This window comes from Hermetia illucens, chromosome 2 (genome assembly GCF_905115235.1).
Source record: "Hermetia illucens chromosome 2, iHerIll2.2.curated.20191125, whole genome shotgun sequence".
NCBI classification, from domain to species: domain Eukaryota; kingdom Metazoa; phylum Arthropoda; class Insecta; order Diptera; family Stratiomyidae; genus Hermetia; species Hermetia illucens.
This window is the reverse complement of record NC_051850.1, coordinates 93,033,719-93,050,886: the sequence shown is the minus strand read 5'-3', so window position 1 is coordinate 93,050,886 and position 17,168 is coordinate 93,033,719. Positions and strand designations below refer to the sequence as shown.

Below are 17,168 nucleotides of genomic sequence, written 5' to 3'. Positions count from 1 at the left end.
ATTGACTTGGTAATAGTTCTCTAGGACTCGCTTCACAGAAATCCGTTGCATATATGCCAATTCTGCTCTTAATATAAGACTCTACCATTTTCAAGACTTTGTATAAAACAAAACTTTATTAAAATCGATTCATCTGTTCATCTGTCTATTCGTCTGCCTATCACACGCAATTTACTCCTAAACGGCTAAACCTGTGAATACCCACATATAACAAGTGGCATAATTTTATGTAGAGTTTAATGCATGGGAAAGGGGTGGTGCAAATTTGTTTTCGACAGAATATGGCCGTGTGGGGTATTAGGTGAAACGGTTCGAGAATTACTGGTCCTATTTTTGATATTAGATGAAACGCAGAAGAGTGAGCTCTCAAAATGTGAACCACAAAAAATAAAACAGGTTTAATTCTCAGAACCTATCCAACGCAAACATCTCTTTAAGTTCATTGTAGAAGTTCAAAATTTGGCGTCAGTCAGTTACTAACAAAGTTATAGATAGGGAAAGTTTTGTATTCCCCGTGAAGTCATAATATTGCGCATGATGTTATCCAGTTCGGTGGTAACCACGCCATTACTGACAAAGTTGTAAAGGGTCAAAATTGCCGTTTCCGTGCAAATTTACTGCAATCTAAGCCTTTGAATGCCAGTATCACACGAAAGCGAATACTAGCAGTCTGCGTTACTAAATGCATAAATATTACTAGTTAGTAAGTGATAATTTCTTTAACGAACCCATTCTCAGAAACGATTCAACCGAAAATCTGAAAAAAATCAGGGGGCTACCACTATATGGTGCCTAGGCTCCGAAATACCCTCCATACCGATACCTATTCAAATAAAGTTAATAATAGTACATTACTATAATTTTCAGTAATTGACAGCAAAACCCCCCTTAAGTGCACCTCAGAATCACACAATTTTGCAGCAATATAGGCCATAACATAGAGCGTGATCCTGCCAATTTTAGTGAAAATCGCACTATCAGTAACAAAGTTATGCTAGGTCAAAGTTGCGCTTCTCTCCAAATTCAAGACTATGAATGTAAACATCACTTGAAAGTAGATATTTTCACATAATACATATATGCATATATTACGTGCTACATACTAATGGGACAAATGCACACTCAAATCTCACTATAAAAGAAATACACAAAACCTTTCACACTTTTGTCTAGCTTCCGACTTGTCCTCACTAAAGATATTTAGTTTATTCAAGTGAACGTTTTAACCTTGTCCGTCTATTTGTTTGCCTGTATGTCTGTCACATGCACTTTTATCAGAAAACGTTACACCTATTGACACGAAATTCCATAGAAAGATTGGATCAGTAAACCCCCACACGTGCGGTAAATTCCACTACTGCATGTTGAGGGAGTCCACATGCACGTAAAAGATGGTTGCAAAATCTTTTTTCGCCGAATACAACCCTGTGGGGTATTAATTATTACTTTGCGAAGTAGATATTAGATTTTACATTGGGTGCAGGGTTTCGAAATGAGTCAATTATATCGAGGAAGATGCCCAACCAATAAATCTAAAAGTAATTATGATAGTCCAGGCACATGATTGCGAGGCCTCTAAATACCCTCCGTGACCATACCTCCTCAAATAAAGTTAATAATTATATATTATTATATTTGGAAAATTTACTGTGAACCTGTGCTCTGATATCAACAACATACTGGAAATTTTCCTGGAAGTCCACTATTACTAATAAATTGATAGTAGCACAAATATCTACTCCCTAAAAAATCAAATGCCAGTGTCACATCCAATTGAATATCGGGTATACTCAACATGTATGCACTACGAGCTATCCAGGATGTCCCTTTTATGATGGTACCCAATGGTGGACAATACCACTTGTTTGAGGAAAATTTGCCCATGGATCTTTTATCGTGACAGAGTTATAGGGTTTTTCGTGAATAGTGTCAAAAATATTCCCTTCCCAAAAGAATCACAATTTCCCACCGCCTCCCCCATATAATCCCAGATTTAGTACCATTCTCGGAAACTGGATATAATTTCTTATAAATCGATATTTTTTCGATTGCAATAGTCATCATCACTTCCAATTTCAAAAATTTTAAAAAATTCTTTGAAAAATCTCCTTTTGGATATGGAGAAATTGAACGCTCTTAATTAGTAACAAAATAGAGTTAAAACAAATATAAGTGCACTCGTATAAGGGGTTGATGCCAAGTTATTATAAATGCACTATTTACATAACTCTACCAGATTTCGTGAGGACATAAAGCGACTATCTCCTGGGGAGTGAATCCTGAGCCTGTACCTGATAATCGATTGCTTCTACCCATGACAAATCTAAAGGACCATGAATTCCGCTTTGAAATTTTGGCAGCGTATTCTGGGATGACCAGGTTAACGATCTGTGTAATGAAAAAAGGTCGATTCTGAAAATCTTCTAATGTGGTTTCCTCCTTTAAATGAATTTGCTCCATGTCAAGATCACCTTTTTCCCCATATAATGCGTAATGTTTCTATATCTTCCGTAATTAAGCCAACCTTTTTTACAGATTCGAATTTGAATATATGTTCAAAGTGATGACGACCTTTGTAATTGAAAAAATACCGGTTTATAATAAATTATATGTAGTTCCCGGAAATGGTAGCAAATCTGGGATTGATTGAGGCAGTGGGAAATTGTAATGATTTTAGAAAGTGAAGTTTTCTACACTATTCAGGAAAAACGATATAACTCTATAAGGATAAAAGAGAGATTCCCTATTCCATAGCTTCAACTGTTGGTGTTGAGATAATTGCATTTTCAGATTGTGGGAAAAAAAGCGGGGACAGATTTAGTGCTATCAATTGCTTAGCGAATTTACAGTGGCCTTCAGCAAAAGCGACAACCTGGTCGGACTCTGCTTTGGATTTCAAATTCTTCTCAAATTTAAGATCGATACGAAATGTGAAATTTTGTCTTATGACAGATGTCGCTCCAAAATGCTCGTCCTGTGTAGAGCTTTACAAATACACTCCCTCTTGAGACTGCTTAAAGCCATTCCAAAGTCGATAAAGGGGAGATGATGCAGAGATCTGAACTCCACACACTGCTCAAAATTATCCAAAGTGTGTTGAAGTCGTCAGTTTAGAAAGATCCGGAAACGTGCCCTCAGTCGAACAAGATTTCGCAATGTTCTTTTGAGAAGTTCCTGAACAATCATAACTATTATTTTCGCGATAATAAGGAGCACGGAAATGCCTTTCCAATTGTCGCAGACTTATCTCAATTTTGAGTCCCTTCTTTTCGTTCCAAAACGCTCTGTTTGCCTTATTTGTGGTTCACTCAGTGATATCCATGCAGCCTTCAAGGGCACAAGCTAATTTTTAGTGTTAATGATATATCTGAAAGGACTACCTTCCAGTTTCGTGCATAGGAAGTTAATGATGTTGCTCATGCTTTTCCGCTTCAGCTTCAATTTCAAACTATATGTCGCCCCTTTTCTTTTAGTTGTACCATTTTATAATGATGTTAAATTTTTGACATCACCTCAAGCAATCGACGGTTTTTCAATGAAGGCTGCCTTGGAATTTGTTATTTTTATGAAACTATTGTACTTTGTGTTCAGATTGATGTTTCCCGTTTCTGATTCGTAATTTTTGAACTCTTTTATTTACCCGACTTGAATTATGCTATTCTAAATTAAAAGGCAAGACTCTTCAGTATGTATATATCGATAATTTCATAAATGTGCATACATATATACCGGGTATATTCTCAAATGATCACTCGTCTACGTTACAATAAATATTTGCTTTAGCCTAAGCTGTTAATAGGATAAATATCGCGAATTGCTTCAAATTTCCAAAGTAATTACCAAGTAACAAATTCCATTTTCCAGCGCTAGCAATTTTTCCTCTGTAAACCCCGGATCGATTGCTGAACGCGATGTTCATTACGGGAAAAGTTCCATGACTACGGGGCGGAATATCGAATTTTCAAGTGACACCTCAAGCACAATATTTACTCTCAGATCGGAACATGTTTCTACAACACCTCATCAGATTTATGTTATTAATAACAATTTCCACGGGTTGTAGGTACACACTCTATTTACAATTTGTAGCTTCATTTGAAAAATCACTGGCTCCGAGCAATGAATCAGTTGAATGGAAGTTAAATAAACCCCGACGCGCAATGAAGAAAGTCGTTACTGTTATCTGAGTTCTTAAGTATGAAATCTCTTTGATCAGTGAAAAGATTGAATTAAGGCTGGATTGGCATCCATTGGCTACGGCGCTTCTGGCGTCTACGCAATTGTGTATTTCTGGAACTTCAATTGGAAACAGTGATTATCGTTGAGAAAGTGTTCGGGCTCAAGGTCGGTGCTAATTTCTGAGCCACTTTCAGGGAAAATAATCCAGTGTATCTAATTTTGGCCTGTTTAAGTGCGTTTTTATTGACAACAGTGCAATCGAAATGTTCACCATTTTTTAAAAAGCGTTTTATGACCCGAAAGTGGAGAATATCTCAACAATATCAGACAAAATAAGATCGGAGTGAACTCTGCGCTGTGGGTTTTATTCTGAGTACGCGTGCAATGCGATGAGAACAGAAACATACATAAATTAATGAAAGTTGTCATGAAATTGCAGAAAGTTGTGAAACATAATTTAAAGTCTGTGTTAGTGGGAATAACGAATCCAATTGAAAGTTTGACTCCCGCCAGGATAATCTCGAATTTCTTAATTAAGCTCATGTCGAATGGGATGTTGTGTATTCAGCCAAATTAACATGTTCGCTATTAACTGAATTTATTATTGTTTACATTCGTTTAGGAAGAAAAAGATAAAAATAATCAAAAATCTGTTCATGTTTGCGGATTACGTGTGATAAGCAATTCGTTCAATTTTAATTTTCTTTTGCAGTAATGAAATGGAAATGTTTGTAAATATTGAATAAATATTCCTTGAAGACTTGTGATATTCGCTAAACTCCTCTACATAGATGCGTTGATGAAAATTGCAATAGTTATTCGCAGGCTTTTGAGTCTCATGGAAATGGGAAGCAATTGAACTGCAGCACGAGACGGTGCACTCAGTGTTGGTACAAGGAGCTGAAAGCGCTTTGGACGAGCCATTAATGCATGCAAGACATGTGTTCTTATTACGGCCAATTATTCTCCTTTGATTTACAAGAATCATTCCTACAGCGTATTGTGCTTTTTCGCGGTGAGGGAAGTGTGAAGCTAAAATTAATTAGCAAAGCTGGAGTAATCTAGTCTAGTCTCGAATGAATGTTGATTGTGCAAATAATAAACAAATACTACAAAGATGATTGTAAATACGAAAGTAGTTTTAACTATCGTCTATGGGGCGTAAGGTCCAAAGCCAATATTTACAAGTGTTGGTAGTGTTGACGTTAATAGCGACAAAATGAGAATATAGGCTAGAATCAGATGTTATTCCACATTTGCTTTTTGCTACTGAGAATAGGGTATAACATAGCATCATAATCTAGCGGCTAGATTTGGGGGAAAATCTTTTTGGATGATTTTCGTGATGCGCGCCCGTTATAAGGTAGGTGAACAATTCTCCCTAATAGATAATTTTTTCACTACTAAATTAGTTATAATATTATATATAGAAAGCCACATTTGCATTTTCAGAACTCCGTGATAAGCAACAAACGAATTAGTAGTTGATTAGTTTAGTTTGATTGGGGAAATGGCAGCGTCAAATAATTGGGCCTTTTGTTAGGCCTATATAATCAATGGCCTCCCTATGGCAGCATTTCCAGACAGAAAGTGCGGAGATCCTTGTAATGGTTTCCTAGAAGATCTCCAAAATGCCTGTTGTCTGAAGCTATGATATTACCTCTTCATTGTAAGAAAATCGAAGTTCACGTAAGAGTTGTTTGAGGTATGGGAGTAGCCAGAGCTAAATCTGGCGAATAGGGTTATGTTGCAACAAGACGTACTTTAATTCTGTGATTTAAGCTATGGTTTCGTGAGCTGTATGAGCAGATTCCTTGTCTTGATGCAGAAATCCTTCTTCTTCTCCAGACCTTTTCCGATGAATTTTCATGTCTAGTTAACCCAAAAGATATAAAAAGAATCTTGGTTTATTTTTTTACCAGGAGGTAATCCACTAACAAAATTCCTTTCGCATCCCAATACACTAGCGCTAACACCTTTTTAGTTGATTTTTGCTCACTAATTCACTCCGTAAATTCGGGTAAACATCACTCTTTAGCCTCTTATTCCAATTCATTATCATAGTGATAGATCCAGGTCTCAGTCACGGTGATGAATCGATGCACAATTTTTTTTTTATTTTTTCTTAAACGCTCCAAATGTAGCTGAGAAAGTTGCATTCGGATGCGTTTTGGTCCGTTGCTGAAAAATGCGGCACCCATTACACGCACATCTTCCTGAAGTACAAAATATCACTTAAAATGTGGCTGAGATGCCTACGGCCTCCATTAATTCTTTCTGTGTCATTTGACAATTTTCCAAAATCATGTCCCCCATTTTTCTTATGTTTTCTGAATTTGATGTACTTTTTCAGCATCCTGCATGTGGATCGTCTTCAATGTTGGTACAATCTCTTTTAAATTCACGAGTCGACTTTTGGACCATTGTTTTCGAAAAAGCAGAATCACCTAAACATTTACCATTTCAGCATAAATCTTCATTGGCTTCGGACCTTTTTTACAAAAAAAAAATAATAACTGCACCATGTTTGAAGTTTTCCATTGTTGCAAAATGTACTGTTAGAATGGCATTTAAATCAAAACAAAATTAGCAGATCGACCTGAAATTTATGGAATGACGGATAGAATGTTAAAATATGATCTCAACTCTAGTTCTAATATCGACGGGTAGATTGCGTTCCGCGAACGTTTGTATAAACCTAGTATGCATGCAATTACAATTGTAAAATAACCCAAAATCTTAATAACTTCCAATTCGATGGGAAAGGTATTGAATCACATTGGGAGAAATCGCGTTCTCAATTTCCGAGAGTACTTTCCTGAAATCATTTTTGGAGGATATGTGTCGTGTATGAACTTGGACTTCCATCAAATGCTACAGATGTCTTAGGTTCAGATTTAGCGATTGGAGAGACATATAATGTCGGCGTGGGGCATTTTACAATAACCATTCCCGGGCCGAGAAAGGCATATATCATAGTTAAAATGTTGTCCTACTGAAAAACAAACGGTTGTTCTTCGCTTAAGGTCACCTTGTGTTATAAATTAAAATTCAAATGGTACGACCTCGCCGTTTTCAGGCAGCGTGTTGCTGCCTCACCTAATGTTCCTAGTGGGTTATGCTCGATAGTCCAGTTTTCCTAGTCTTTATTGTGGGTTATATGCAGAGTTACATTCAAGTGGTCATATTCTGTCCCCCAAACCTACCGATAATTATTACGACTAGGTCGTCCGCAAATGATTGTGCAAAAACCTGTGTGTCCTCCAAGAGCCATAGCGAAGTGTCAATTACCGGAAGCCATAATGGAAGAGTGAAAAACCCTTCCTGTGGGCAGCCCCTAAAAAATCCTGTCTTGATAGACTTCCGTCCGATCAATATGTAGATCTGTTGCCTACAGTACAGCAGTTTGCTAGGAATGTATATATCTCTTAGAAACCAATTTACTAGTCTTTCAAGTGGTTTTAGTAGAAATGAAGTTTAGATCGATCGGTCGGGAGATTTTTATATTCGCGTCGGATTTTGCTTGCTTGGAAATAAATAGCATCTTCGCATGACGCGAGGTAGTTGGAATATAAGCCTGTGCCAAACATGCTCACAATATATTCCAAATATGTAGACCTAGGGCATCCATTCCCTGATACTGTTTTTCATGTCCAAGCCTAGGCTCTCCGTTGGGGCTGCACATGGCTGTCGGCCCCGTGTTGAAATTCAGGATACTATCTGATAAGTGTACCTTAAACAGATGATGTACCGTTCCTTTGCTGCTTTTTGTGTACTTCCCGCTTTGTAAGTGCAAATTACCCAGCTGCCGGCTATGTTGATTCAATTCTTAGTCAAATAAATAATCCAAACAGCTTCCTTTCCTAAATAGTCAGTGCTGACGAAGGCAACAAGTACTAGCCGAAAGACGCATATTTGCAAAGAATAAAAATACTTAGAAAAGAAAATGGTTTGGACATTTATTTTATTAATTCCGACAATGGAATTGATGAGCCATTCAAGGATTGTAACTCAGGCGCTCAGTTTTAGTGTGTACATCGCCCAATCTTGAATTCGCGGGTTCGGAAATGGATCAGCTGGAGATGGACCCATGCCCATTATAAATCGTTACGCCTATGATATCGTAAGTAAGTAAGTTTTAAATAAATGAACCGTGAACCTTCTTAACATCCGGTTCAGTAACGTCAATAGTAACCTCTGCTCCAGGTCTAGATAGAAACATTGAAGTATGCTTTGAAAATCAAATTGTTCCAGAGCTTTAGCGCTATTACGCCCCTATCTGGAAGCCGGGGCATATTGTTGGAGCCGCCGTTCGGGCTTTCGTTAACCGGCAAAGTTTAGCCATTCAATGTTATGGTATACACTACTCACTCAAAGAAAATCCTGATTCCATCCCATAGCTAGAAGGAGTTTTTTCCTAAGCTCTTCCCGCCAACTCTCCTAACCAGTGTGATTGGTATCACCATGCAAGACCCATCCATTGGCTTTGCTAGCCTTGCCAATGAAAACTTAACCATTGCCGCCTGAGCTTTCTTTGCTGCCCTTTGAAATGATAAGTGTGAATCGTCAAGAGACCGCTACCGTTTCGTTTTGACTTTGGTATAGCCTGGAGATTGTGGTTTACCCGCATTCGGTTTACCGGGAGGCCGTTCTCCTACAGGTGATTTGTTCAAAGACAGTTTGCTCGGAGTCATTATTTTGCCTAGAAGCAAGTGCTTGCCTGTGGGTGTGACTTCGACCTGTGTCACTAATTAGAGCCTGGGGTCAGGTACTCACAGAACCACCCTCTGTTTGGATTGGTTCGTTAGGGGCTATGTCCCAGTTTGCGCTGTCTCAATCGAACAATGAAAATCTAAGTCTTGACGCAGGTTCGATTGAAATCGAAATTTAATTATATTCTTTGTTTTCTTTTGTCTGGTCAGAACACGTTTTTGGCCAGACAAAGCTAGTTCCCTGGGTTTACCGTCCGCGGCTCCATCTTGATCTCTGTAACCATTCAACTTGGCCAGACAAAGCTATTTGAAGTTACGGGTCACTTAGTTCCTTCAGTTTACCGTAAGCGTCTATGACGATTCAGCTTCCATCACAGCAGTTAGACCTCTGGGGTTTTGATTACCGGTTCGCTTCAGGTATCATCTCTGATTCCCTAAAAGATCATACTTACTAGCCCCTCATCACGGAAAAGGAACATACTTGCATGGAAAATGAATCAGAATCCACAAACATATTCCGAACTTAAAATAAATGTTAAATTACTACAGAAAATACCTTTCCAATATAATGTGTGACGTGTGAATCCATAAGCTTTCACTATATAGGTGTTCTAAAACGACTGAACAGCCTGATGAATGAAAACTTAAAGACGATCGTATTCTATGTAAATAAAAACATGTTCAACATTTCGATAAACAATTGTAATTACCAATTGTGATGGGCAGGTGACATAGATAGTTGGCCGGGATCGATGAATTGGGGAGAGCTATTCCAAAAGCGTAAAATAATATTAAAATTCGTTGGCGCGACAATCCAATTGGATCATGGATTTGAAACGTTATAAAGGACTTCGTTCAAGACTATAACACTACACTTCCTTTTTTTTTCTTTAGTCTTTGTTCCGTTCACAAGTGGGTCAACTCGTCGTGATCGGTTGCGTCATTTGATTCTTTTAAAAGTCTGATGTGGATGCAATTGCCAGACTTTTTAATCTTCATCCAGTGTGTCAAACTAGCGTTGTTTACCATCTACGTCGATGTTCAGACCAATCTTGGTAAGTGAATTCTCGTTAGCACGAATTACGTGACCATACCATCGAAGACGCCTTTCTCACAGTTTTTCCACGATCGGTGCAACCCCATACCGATCGCAGATATCCTCATTTCAGATGTGATCAAAACGTGTCACGCTACTATTGCAACCCAATATCTTCGTCTGCATTACCGCAAAACGCCTTTCATTGTCTTTTATAGTCGATCAACACTCAAAACCATAGACGCCGACATCTCGAACTGAACTCTGACATGCCGCCAAAAACAATTTTTATTGTCAAAAATTGCTTTTTGGACATCCTTGCCACCGTGATTCGCACTTGCGTGCGTCCGACACGCAAGTTGTTCGCTCCGCCACGTGCGTCTCCCGCCCTGTTTGCGTTTTCTTGCTGGGCGAAGGCCTCTAGTCGAGCCAAGGAGACCCGTTTGACCGTGCCTTCGACGTTGGGGCTATAATGATGTCGGACTTCGAAAGGGCCCTCATAAGGTGGCTGCAGCATCTTCCGAGGAGCCTCCGTCCTAATTAGGAGATACGTACAGGATTCGAGATCCCTGCGCACGTCAGTCACGGCTTTCGCATGGTTGGTGGGTGGCAGCTTGCACGCATTGCGTCCTTGAGTAAACACAACAGAGCGGTAGCGTTGAGTCCCGACCTCATGTCGAGAACAGGTTTGCTTGAGACAGAATACCTCTGTGCGAAATTTTACAGTAATGTCTTTTAGAGATTTCGCCCCAGGCCACCGCGTGAACCTATTGATAATTGTGAGACAATATTCGAGTCTGACAAAGGGCCAATAATGTCGAAGTGAATTGTGTGGAAACGCTTGGTGGACCGAGGAATACTCCTACTTCTTTCCTTACATGCTCTGTAGTTTTGCACTTTCGGCATGCAGTGCATTATCTGGTCCAAGAATTAATGTCCTTGTTCTTGGATAGCTAGAAATAATTTACGGTAGCTAAACGATTCGTTGTCCGAATGCCCGCGTGCGCCAGATCGTGAAATATTTCCTTTGGGAAATCGGTCGGAATATATGTCCTTGGTCCTTTGTCTGAAGTCTTGCAGTATATACTTGATGTTAAGCCGAAGATAGCAAACCCCCTGAAAGTATACTTGGAATTGGTCCTCAAGCTCCGAAGATCTGCATCGTCTTTCTGCGCCTCGGCAATTGCCGGAAAATCGACGGTGGCGGGGATCTTCACTTCTGCAACACGTGACAAAGCGTCAGCAATCAGATTATCTTTTCTAGACACGTACTGAATGTTGAAAGTGAACAGTCTGATAAAGCACAAACGCTGAAGTTGGCGAGGGAACACTTTGTCGGGCTTTTGTTTCAAAGCCAAAGTGAGTGCCTTATGGTCCACGAATATTGTGAATTGCCATGTACGTGGCTAATAACTCACAATCATAGGTGATGTTGTTCTGTTGAGCGGGATTCAGCTGTTTGGGGAAGAAGCTTTACAAATCTAGAATTTGTTTCAAGTGCCTGGACAGCCTCTTGGTTTTCGGCCCAAACAAGAAGGCGTTAAGAAATGACGATAGAAGTTTAACATACCGAAGAACCTTCTCAGATCGTTTGCAGTTTTTGGAGGCGGGAAGCTTGAAATCGCTTGCACTTTGACTGGGTTCGGTTGGATGCCTTCAAGGAAAATCAGATGGCCGAGAAATTCGACCTGAGTTTGCAAGAATTTGCATTTCTCAATGTTAAGAGCTAGACCGGCCTCAAGGGGACGTTAAAAAATGCACACGAGCATTTAGAGCACATGCTCGAACTCAGAAGAAGACGCGACCGGAATATCATCCATATATACGAAACAGAAGTTGAGGTTTCGCAGCACAGAGTGGATAAATCTCTGAAAGGTTTGTGCAAGGTTGGGCGCAAAGTTGTGGATAAGTGGTATGGAGTAGCGGTCTGGAATAGTCTGAGCATTTAGACGTCTGTAGTAGCCACAAGGTCTCCATTCGCCATTGGATTTAGGAACCATGTGTATTTAGGACCAACAACTGTCTCAAGGTGTGCAAATAACCTGCTTAAGAAGTTTTTCGAACTATTTCCGCGCAACTGCGAACCTCTGCGGTGGTAATAGAAGCACCTTAGACAAAAATGGGGAACCAGAAGTGCTGATATGGTGCTGAACATCATGTAGTGATGTTGTGTTATTTTTGAAGAAGTGCGCGTATTGGCAACATCTTCAAAAACGATGGAAAGAGTACTGAGTGGGCAGAATGAGATTTTTTTTCCTAATGACCTAAGGAAAATTGTGGGGTCAATGAGTGATCTATTATGTATGTCCACTAGCAACCTGTAATAAACCTAGGGAAAATAGGAGGATCAGATGATCATTCTAAGTGGCCGAGAACGACCTAGAGGGAAGAGTTATCCCAGAAACCCAAAAAGTTGGCGAAATTGACAATGAAGGTGTCGTGTTCACGGCTGTTTCAGGTACGAATCCCAACTTTTCTCCCAATCCCACCGGCGGTCAACCAGCTGTCCACCAACAAACCGGTCCCCATGCCGCTACCCTCGCCTTGAACTCTGTCGAACTCCGAGAGTTCATGTTGCAGCAACATTCAGATACGGCAAATCATTCCCCTCTGTCAAGATCAATTCGCCCGAATGTATTCAATAATGTGCAATCTGCGGCGAACAGTAGGGTAATGGATTATGGAAATTATGGAATGCATTATTTGAACAAATTAATTCAGAAAAAGGCGAATGAGATTCCGCTCCCATCGTGAAGCCGCGGTCACTACAAATCCATAGTGGCATAGGAATTCCGCGCCTAAAATGGGTATGCTAATGTCCACGATAATGAAGCGCCAAGAAAACGCTCGACGAAGTCCTAAACTGAAGTCTACCTGCCTGTAGCCATATGTACAGAACGACGAAGAATTTGTTGCCGCGAATTTGAACGATTGCGGTATTAAATATGATGCAGGGATACGGGAAGAACCGAAATTTCAGCGCCTGCATCGACCAGGTAGTTGCGCCGGCTTAAGGGGCTGTAGATTGTGAGGTGACGTGGTGCTGCAGTTCGGGTAACAGTCGCCAGAACTCCCAGCAGGGTCTGGTACATTTTTAGTCTTTTCAGTGAACCTAAGATGGCACCGGTAAACCCCGGTACTTGCCGAAGGTACCGACGACTGACTAACCGATCGCCTACATCTTTATGTGATGAAAAAATTGGGAAAAAATATTTGATGCTTGTTCTATGTTAATAAGTTTTATATATTTTTATTCCTATTCAGAATTGAATTGAGAGATGGGTTTCTCTGGATTCATAGGATCTAAAAATTTCCTTCTGAAAAACTTGGATTAACTGATAAGCAATCATCAGTTCAATTGATTATAAATATTCTAGATGGAGGAACTTTTACTTGAAAAATGTTACACTCTTTGTTTGTTGCTTCTCACGATTGTTCACCATTTTCATATTTTGAAGATTCATCCTTGATGATAATGAGGATTTTTTTTTGTTTTTTTGAATGTCAAAAGTACAATACTTCAGACATCTCCGAGTGTCTGAATATATCTCTTAAATAATGGCGTATAGACACAATTTGAACGACGTGCCGACAGACGGGCATTTAGACAAAAAAGTGCGAGTATTGCAACTATGGTGTGAAAATCGTGAACTCAGAAGGGAGATTTCGGAATTGCGAGGCATTTTATTAACGCTTTTACATGCAGGTCCGGTAAGCATTATCACTAGCCTACAAACCATCAGGCTTTCAAAATGTGTAAAAATAGGGAAAATAAATGCACTTGAACGCAAAGCCAAATCTAAAACGAATTTGTCACAGAAAATACGTCAGAAACCTAATTCACCACACTATTAACATAGATTTACACATTCACTTCGGTGACCTCTTCAAATAATAGCGTAATGTTGTACACACAAAACGAATACTACTTATTAACTCTTCTTATTATAATTCATTTCCTCTGTTATTGTGGTAAACTATCACAAGGTCTGATACAGAAGTTACACCGGATGGATCTCAAGCGTTATTCTTCCTTTAAACATTCAATTCATTTGTGAATATCAAAAATACCATATAGCACTTGCGAAGATATTTCGGTAAGGGTTTGAGCTTTTGTAAGTGACTAATCTGGAGACGAAAGTGTAGGTCTTGAAAATAAACATCAAACTTAATTATCAATTATTGCAGCAAAGACGAGCGATTGAAGTCATCCGCCGTTCCCATCCGCCAGCACGCAAAAGCAGCCCTACTGATGTATCCATTGACGCGCACCTTTGCGTCACTTTGTTAGACAGTTCAGGGACATGAGCCGATTGCATAATACTTTCTTTCGCCTACAAGTTCTTGCTAAAAATCGAAGCATCCTAAATTCAGCGCATCTGACCTTTCACCGAAATGGACCTTCCAGCCCGGCATATTTACCAATATTAGGTCCTGCCATGTCTAGGACCACGAAAAAAAGTGGCCAAAAGAATAAATGGCTCAACAACTCTCTGACTCGATTGTCGCGGTTGAAATGAGATAATCGAGGACGGATTGCATCTCCGTCGGATACCTTTTTCTGCCGCTACTTTTTACGGACCGCAAAAAAATGATACGCTTCTTTAATGTTCGGGTGCATTACTGGGAGTTGGGGGAAAACGGAGGAGGAGGAATGGATCCTTAACCCAAACAAAATTAATAGATATATCCCTGGTACCGTGGAACATTCAGACAATTGGGAGAAGGCAATCAGGGGCACAAGAAACACAAATCAGATGTACCGGCTCCTTGGCAATAATAAAATTTTACAATTGTGTCAAGTTCCACAGTATTCCAGTGTTAATTACATTTATTGTTGACTAAGGTTACTTACCGAAACGATACGTACTGTGGACGACTTATTCCCAAGCCCGTTCGATTTTAGAGCAGACAAATCCACTGTGCAACAGCCATCGATCTCGGCAAGGAGTATTCCCCGTAACACTTGATGTCAATAATGCGTTGAACTCTGTATGATCGGCAGATAGGCTTGGCATACTAGCAAATGCATTTATTGTGCTGGGCTACCTCTTGCGGATATTAAGTAGCGCCTGGTCGATTAGGTAGATGAGATTTCGCTCGCTTGTCTAAAGTTTAGAAATGCAGATTCCTCAGTATCAATAACAAATTTAAACTGCTCCGCGCTAATGTTCTGTTCTCATTCATATATGAGAGCAACACGTGGTAAGTGATCACTACTGAAGTATAGTAGTACCACACTATTCGTTAACAATCAGCCTCAGCCTGATATGACACTGATCACAGTTGCCTCATCATTTAAAGTATTCTTGATGGCCGGAACAACAGTGGTTTTTGGTTTAAATTAGGAGGTAGTTTGTTAGCCGAAGTCTTAAAAGGAAAGATTGCCTTGGAAGATATTTTTCCTTTTTATTGGCTAAAAGTATCTAATTTATACAAATAAGTACGGTGCGTTGACTAAGAAGTACTTTTTCTCTAAATTTACAATCGTTAAGTCTATTCAAAACACAACAAATATATTTATTTATTTCAAAATATTTATTCAAACTGGATTTTTTAAAAATAAATCCTATAGCACACATAGGTATTAATATTATATTTTCAGTCAGTCAATGTTGCTCTCTGAATTACGTAATTATTCAATTTCAAACTAAAGAAATAGCTTGCTGTTTATATATCATCATCATCAACGGCGCAACAGCAGGTATCCGGTCTAGGCCTGCCTTAATAAGGAACTCCAGACATCCCGGTTTTGCGCCGAGGTCCACCAATTCGATATTCCTAAAAGCTGTCTGGCGTCCTGACCTACACCATCGCTCCATCTAAGGCAGGGTCTGCCTCAGCTTCTTTTTCTACCATAGATATTGCCCTTATAGACTTTCCGGGTGGGATCTTCCTCATCCATACTGATTAAGTGACCTGCCCACCGTAACCTATTGAACCGGATTTTATCCACAACCGGACGGTCATGGTATCGCTCATAGATTTCGTCGTTATGTAGGCTACGGAATCGTCCATCCTCATTTAAGGGGCCAAAAATTCTTCGAAGGATTCTTCTCTCAAACACGGCCAAGAGTTCGCAATTTTTCTTGCCCAGAACCCAAGTCTCCGAGGAATACATGAGGACTGGGAAGATCATTGTCTTATACAGTAAGAGCTTTGACCTTATGGTGAGACATTTCGAGCGGAACAGTTTTTGTAAGCTCTGTTGGCTGCCAACAACCGTGCGCGGATTTCATCATCGTAGCTGTTATCGGTTGTGACTTTCGACTCTAAATATCTTTATTCTTTCCGTTTGACCAGTGCAGTTTGATGTTGTGGGTTGGTTGGTTTCTGGCGCTGACGTTGCCACCATATACTTTGTCTTGCCTTCATTTATGTACAGCCCAAGATCTCGCGCCACCTGCTCGATCTGCATGAAGGCAGTTTGTACGTCACGGGTGGTTTTTGCCATGATGTCGATATCGTCAGCATAGGCCAGTAGTTGCGTGTACTTAAAGAGGATCGTACCTCTCGCATTTAGATGGGCATCGCGAATCACTTTCTCAAGGGCCAGGTTAAAGAGGACGCAGGATAGCGCATCCCCTTGTCGTAGACCGTTGTTGATGTCGAATGGTCTTGAGAGTGATCCGGCTGCTTTTATCTGGCCTCGCACACTGGTCAGGGTCAGCATAGCCAGTCTTATCAATTTCGTCGGTATACCGAATTTTCTCATGGCCGTACAGTTTTACCCTGGCTATGCTATCATAGGCGGCTTTCAAGTCGATGAATAGATGGTGCAACTGTTGTCCATATTCCAACAGTTTCTGCATCGCTTGCCGCAGAGAAAAAATCTGATCTGTTGCTGATTTGGCTGGAGTGAAGCTTCTTTGGTATGGGCCAATGATGTTCTGGACGTATGGGGCTATTTGGCCTAGCAAGATAGCGGAGAATATTAGATAGATGGTACTCAGGAACGTGATACCTCTATAATTGTTGCACTGTGTGATATCTCCCTTTTTATGTATGAGACAGATAATTCCTCGTTGCCAATCGTCAGGCATTGATTCGCTGTCCCATACCACACGACAAAAAGCTTTCGTGACTGGTTTTTATTGTGGAAAGTCAGATCGTCCTTCACTGGCAGGCACTAGACATCCGATTAGTCAGTAGATGTCATCTCTGGTAGGCGTCAGTGAGGCGTCAGTTGCGTTCATCGAGGAACTGCCAAAAGCGGGGGCTCGACTCACCAGTCCGTCGGC

General features: G+C 40.2%; 1 protein-coding gene across 8 annotated transcripts in view; it reads left to right on the top strand.

Annotated features, from left to right (window-relative positions):
* The window catches only part of LOC119648927 (adenylyl cyclase 78C), a 386,778-nt gene that overhangs the window by 247,277 nt on the left and 122,333 nt on the right, over nt 1-17,168 (top strand). The window contains exon 1 of one of the 8 annotated variants that reach the window (XM_038050840.1): nt 3,767-5,542. The exons of the other annotated variants lie outside the window; for them this stretch is intronic. Coding sequence (XP_037906768.1) covers nt 5,513-5,542 — 30 coding nt within the window. The 5' untranslated portion in view covers nt 3,767-5,512. Of the gene's footprint in view, nt 1-3,766; nt 5,543-17,168 lie in introns of those variants that run through there. 8 annotated transcript variants of the gene reach the window in all.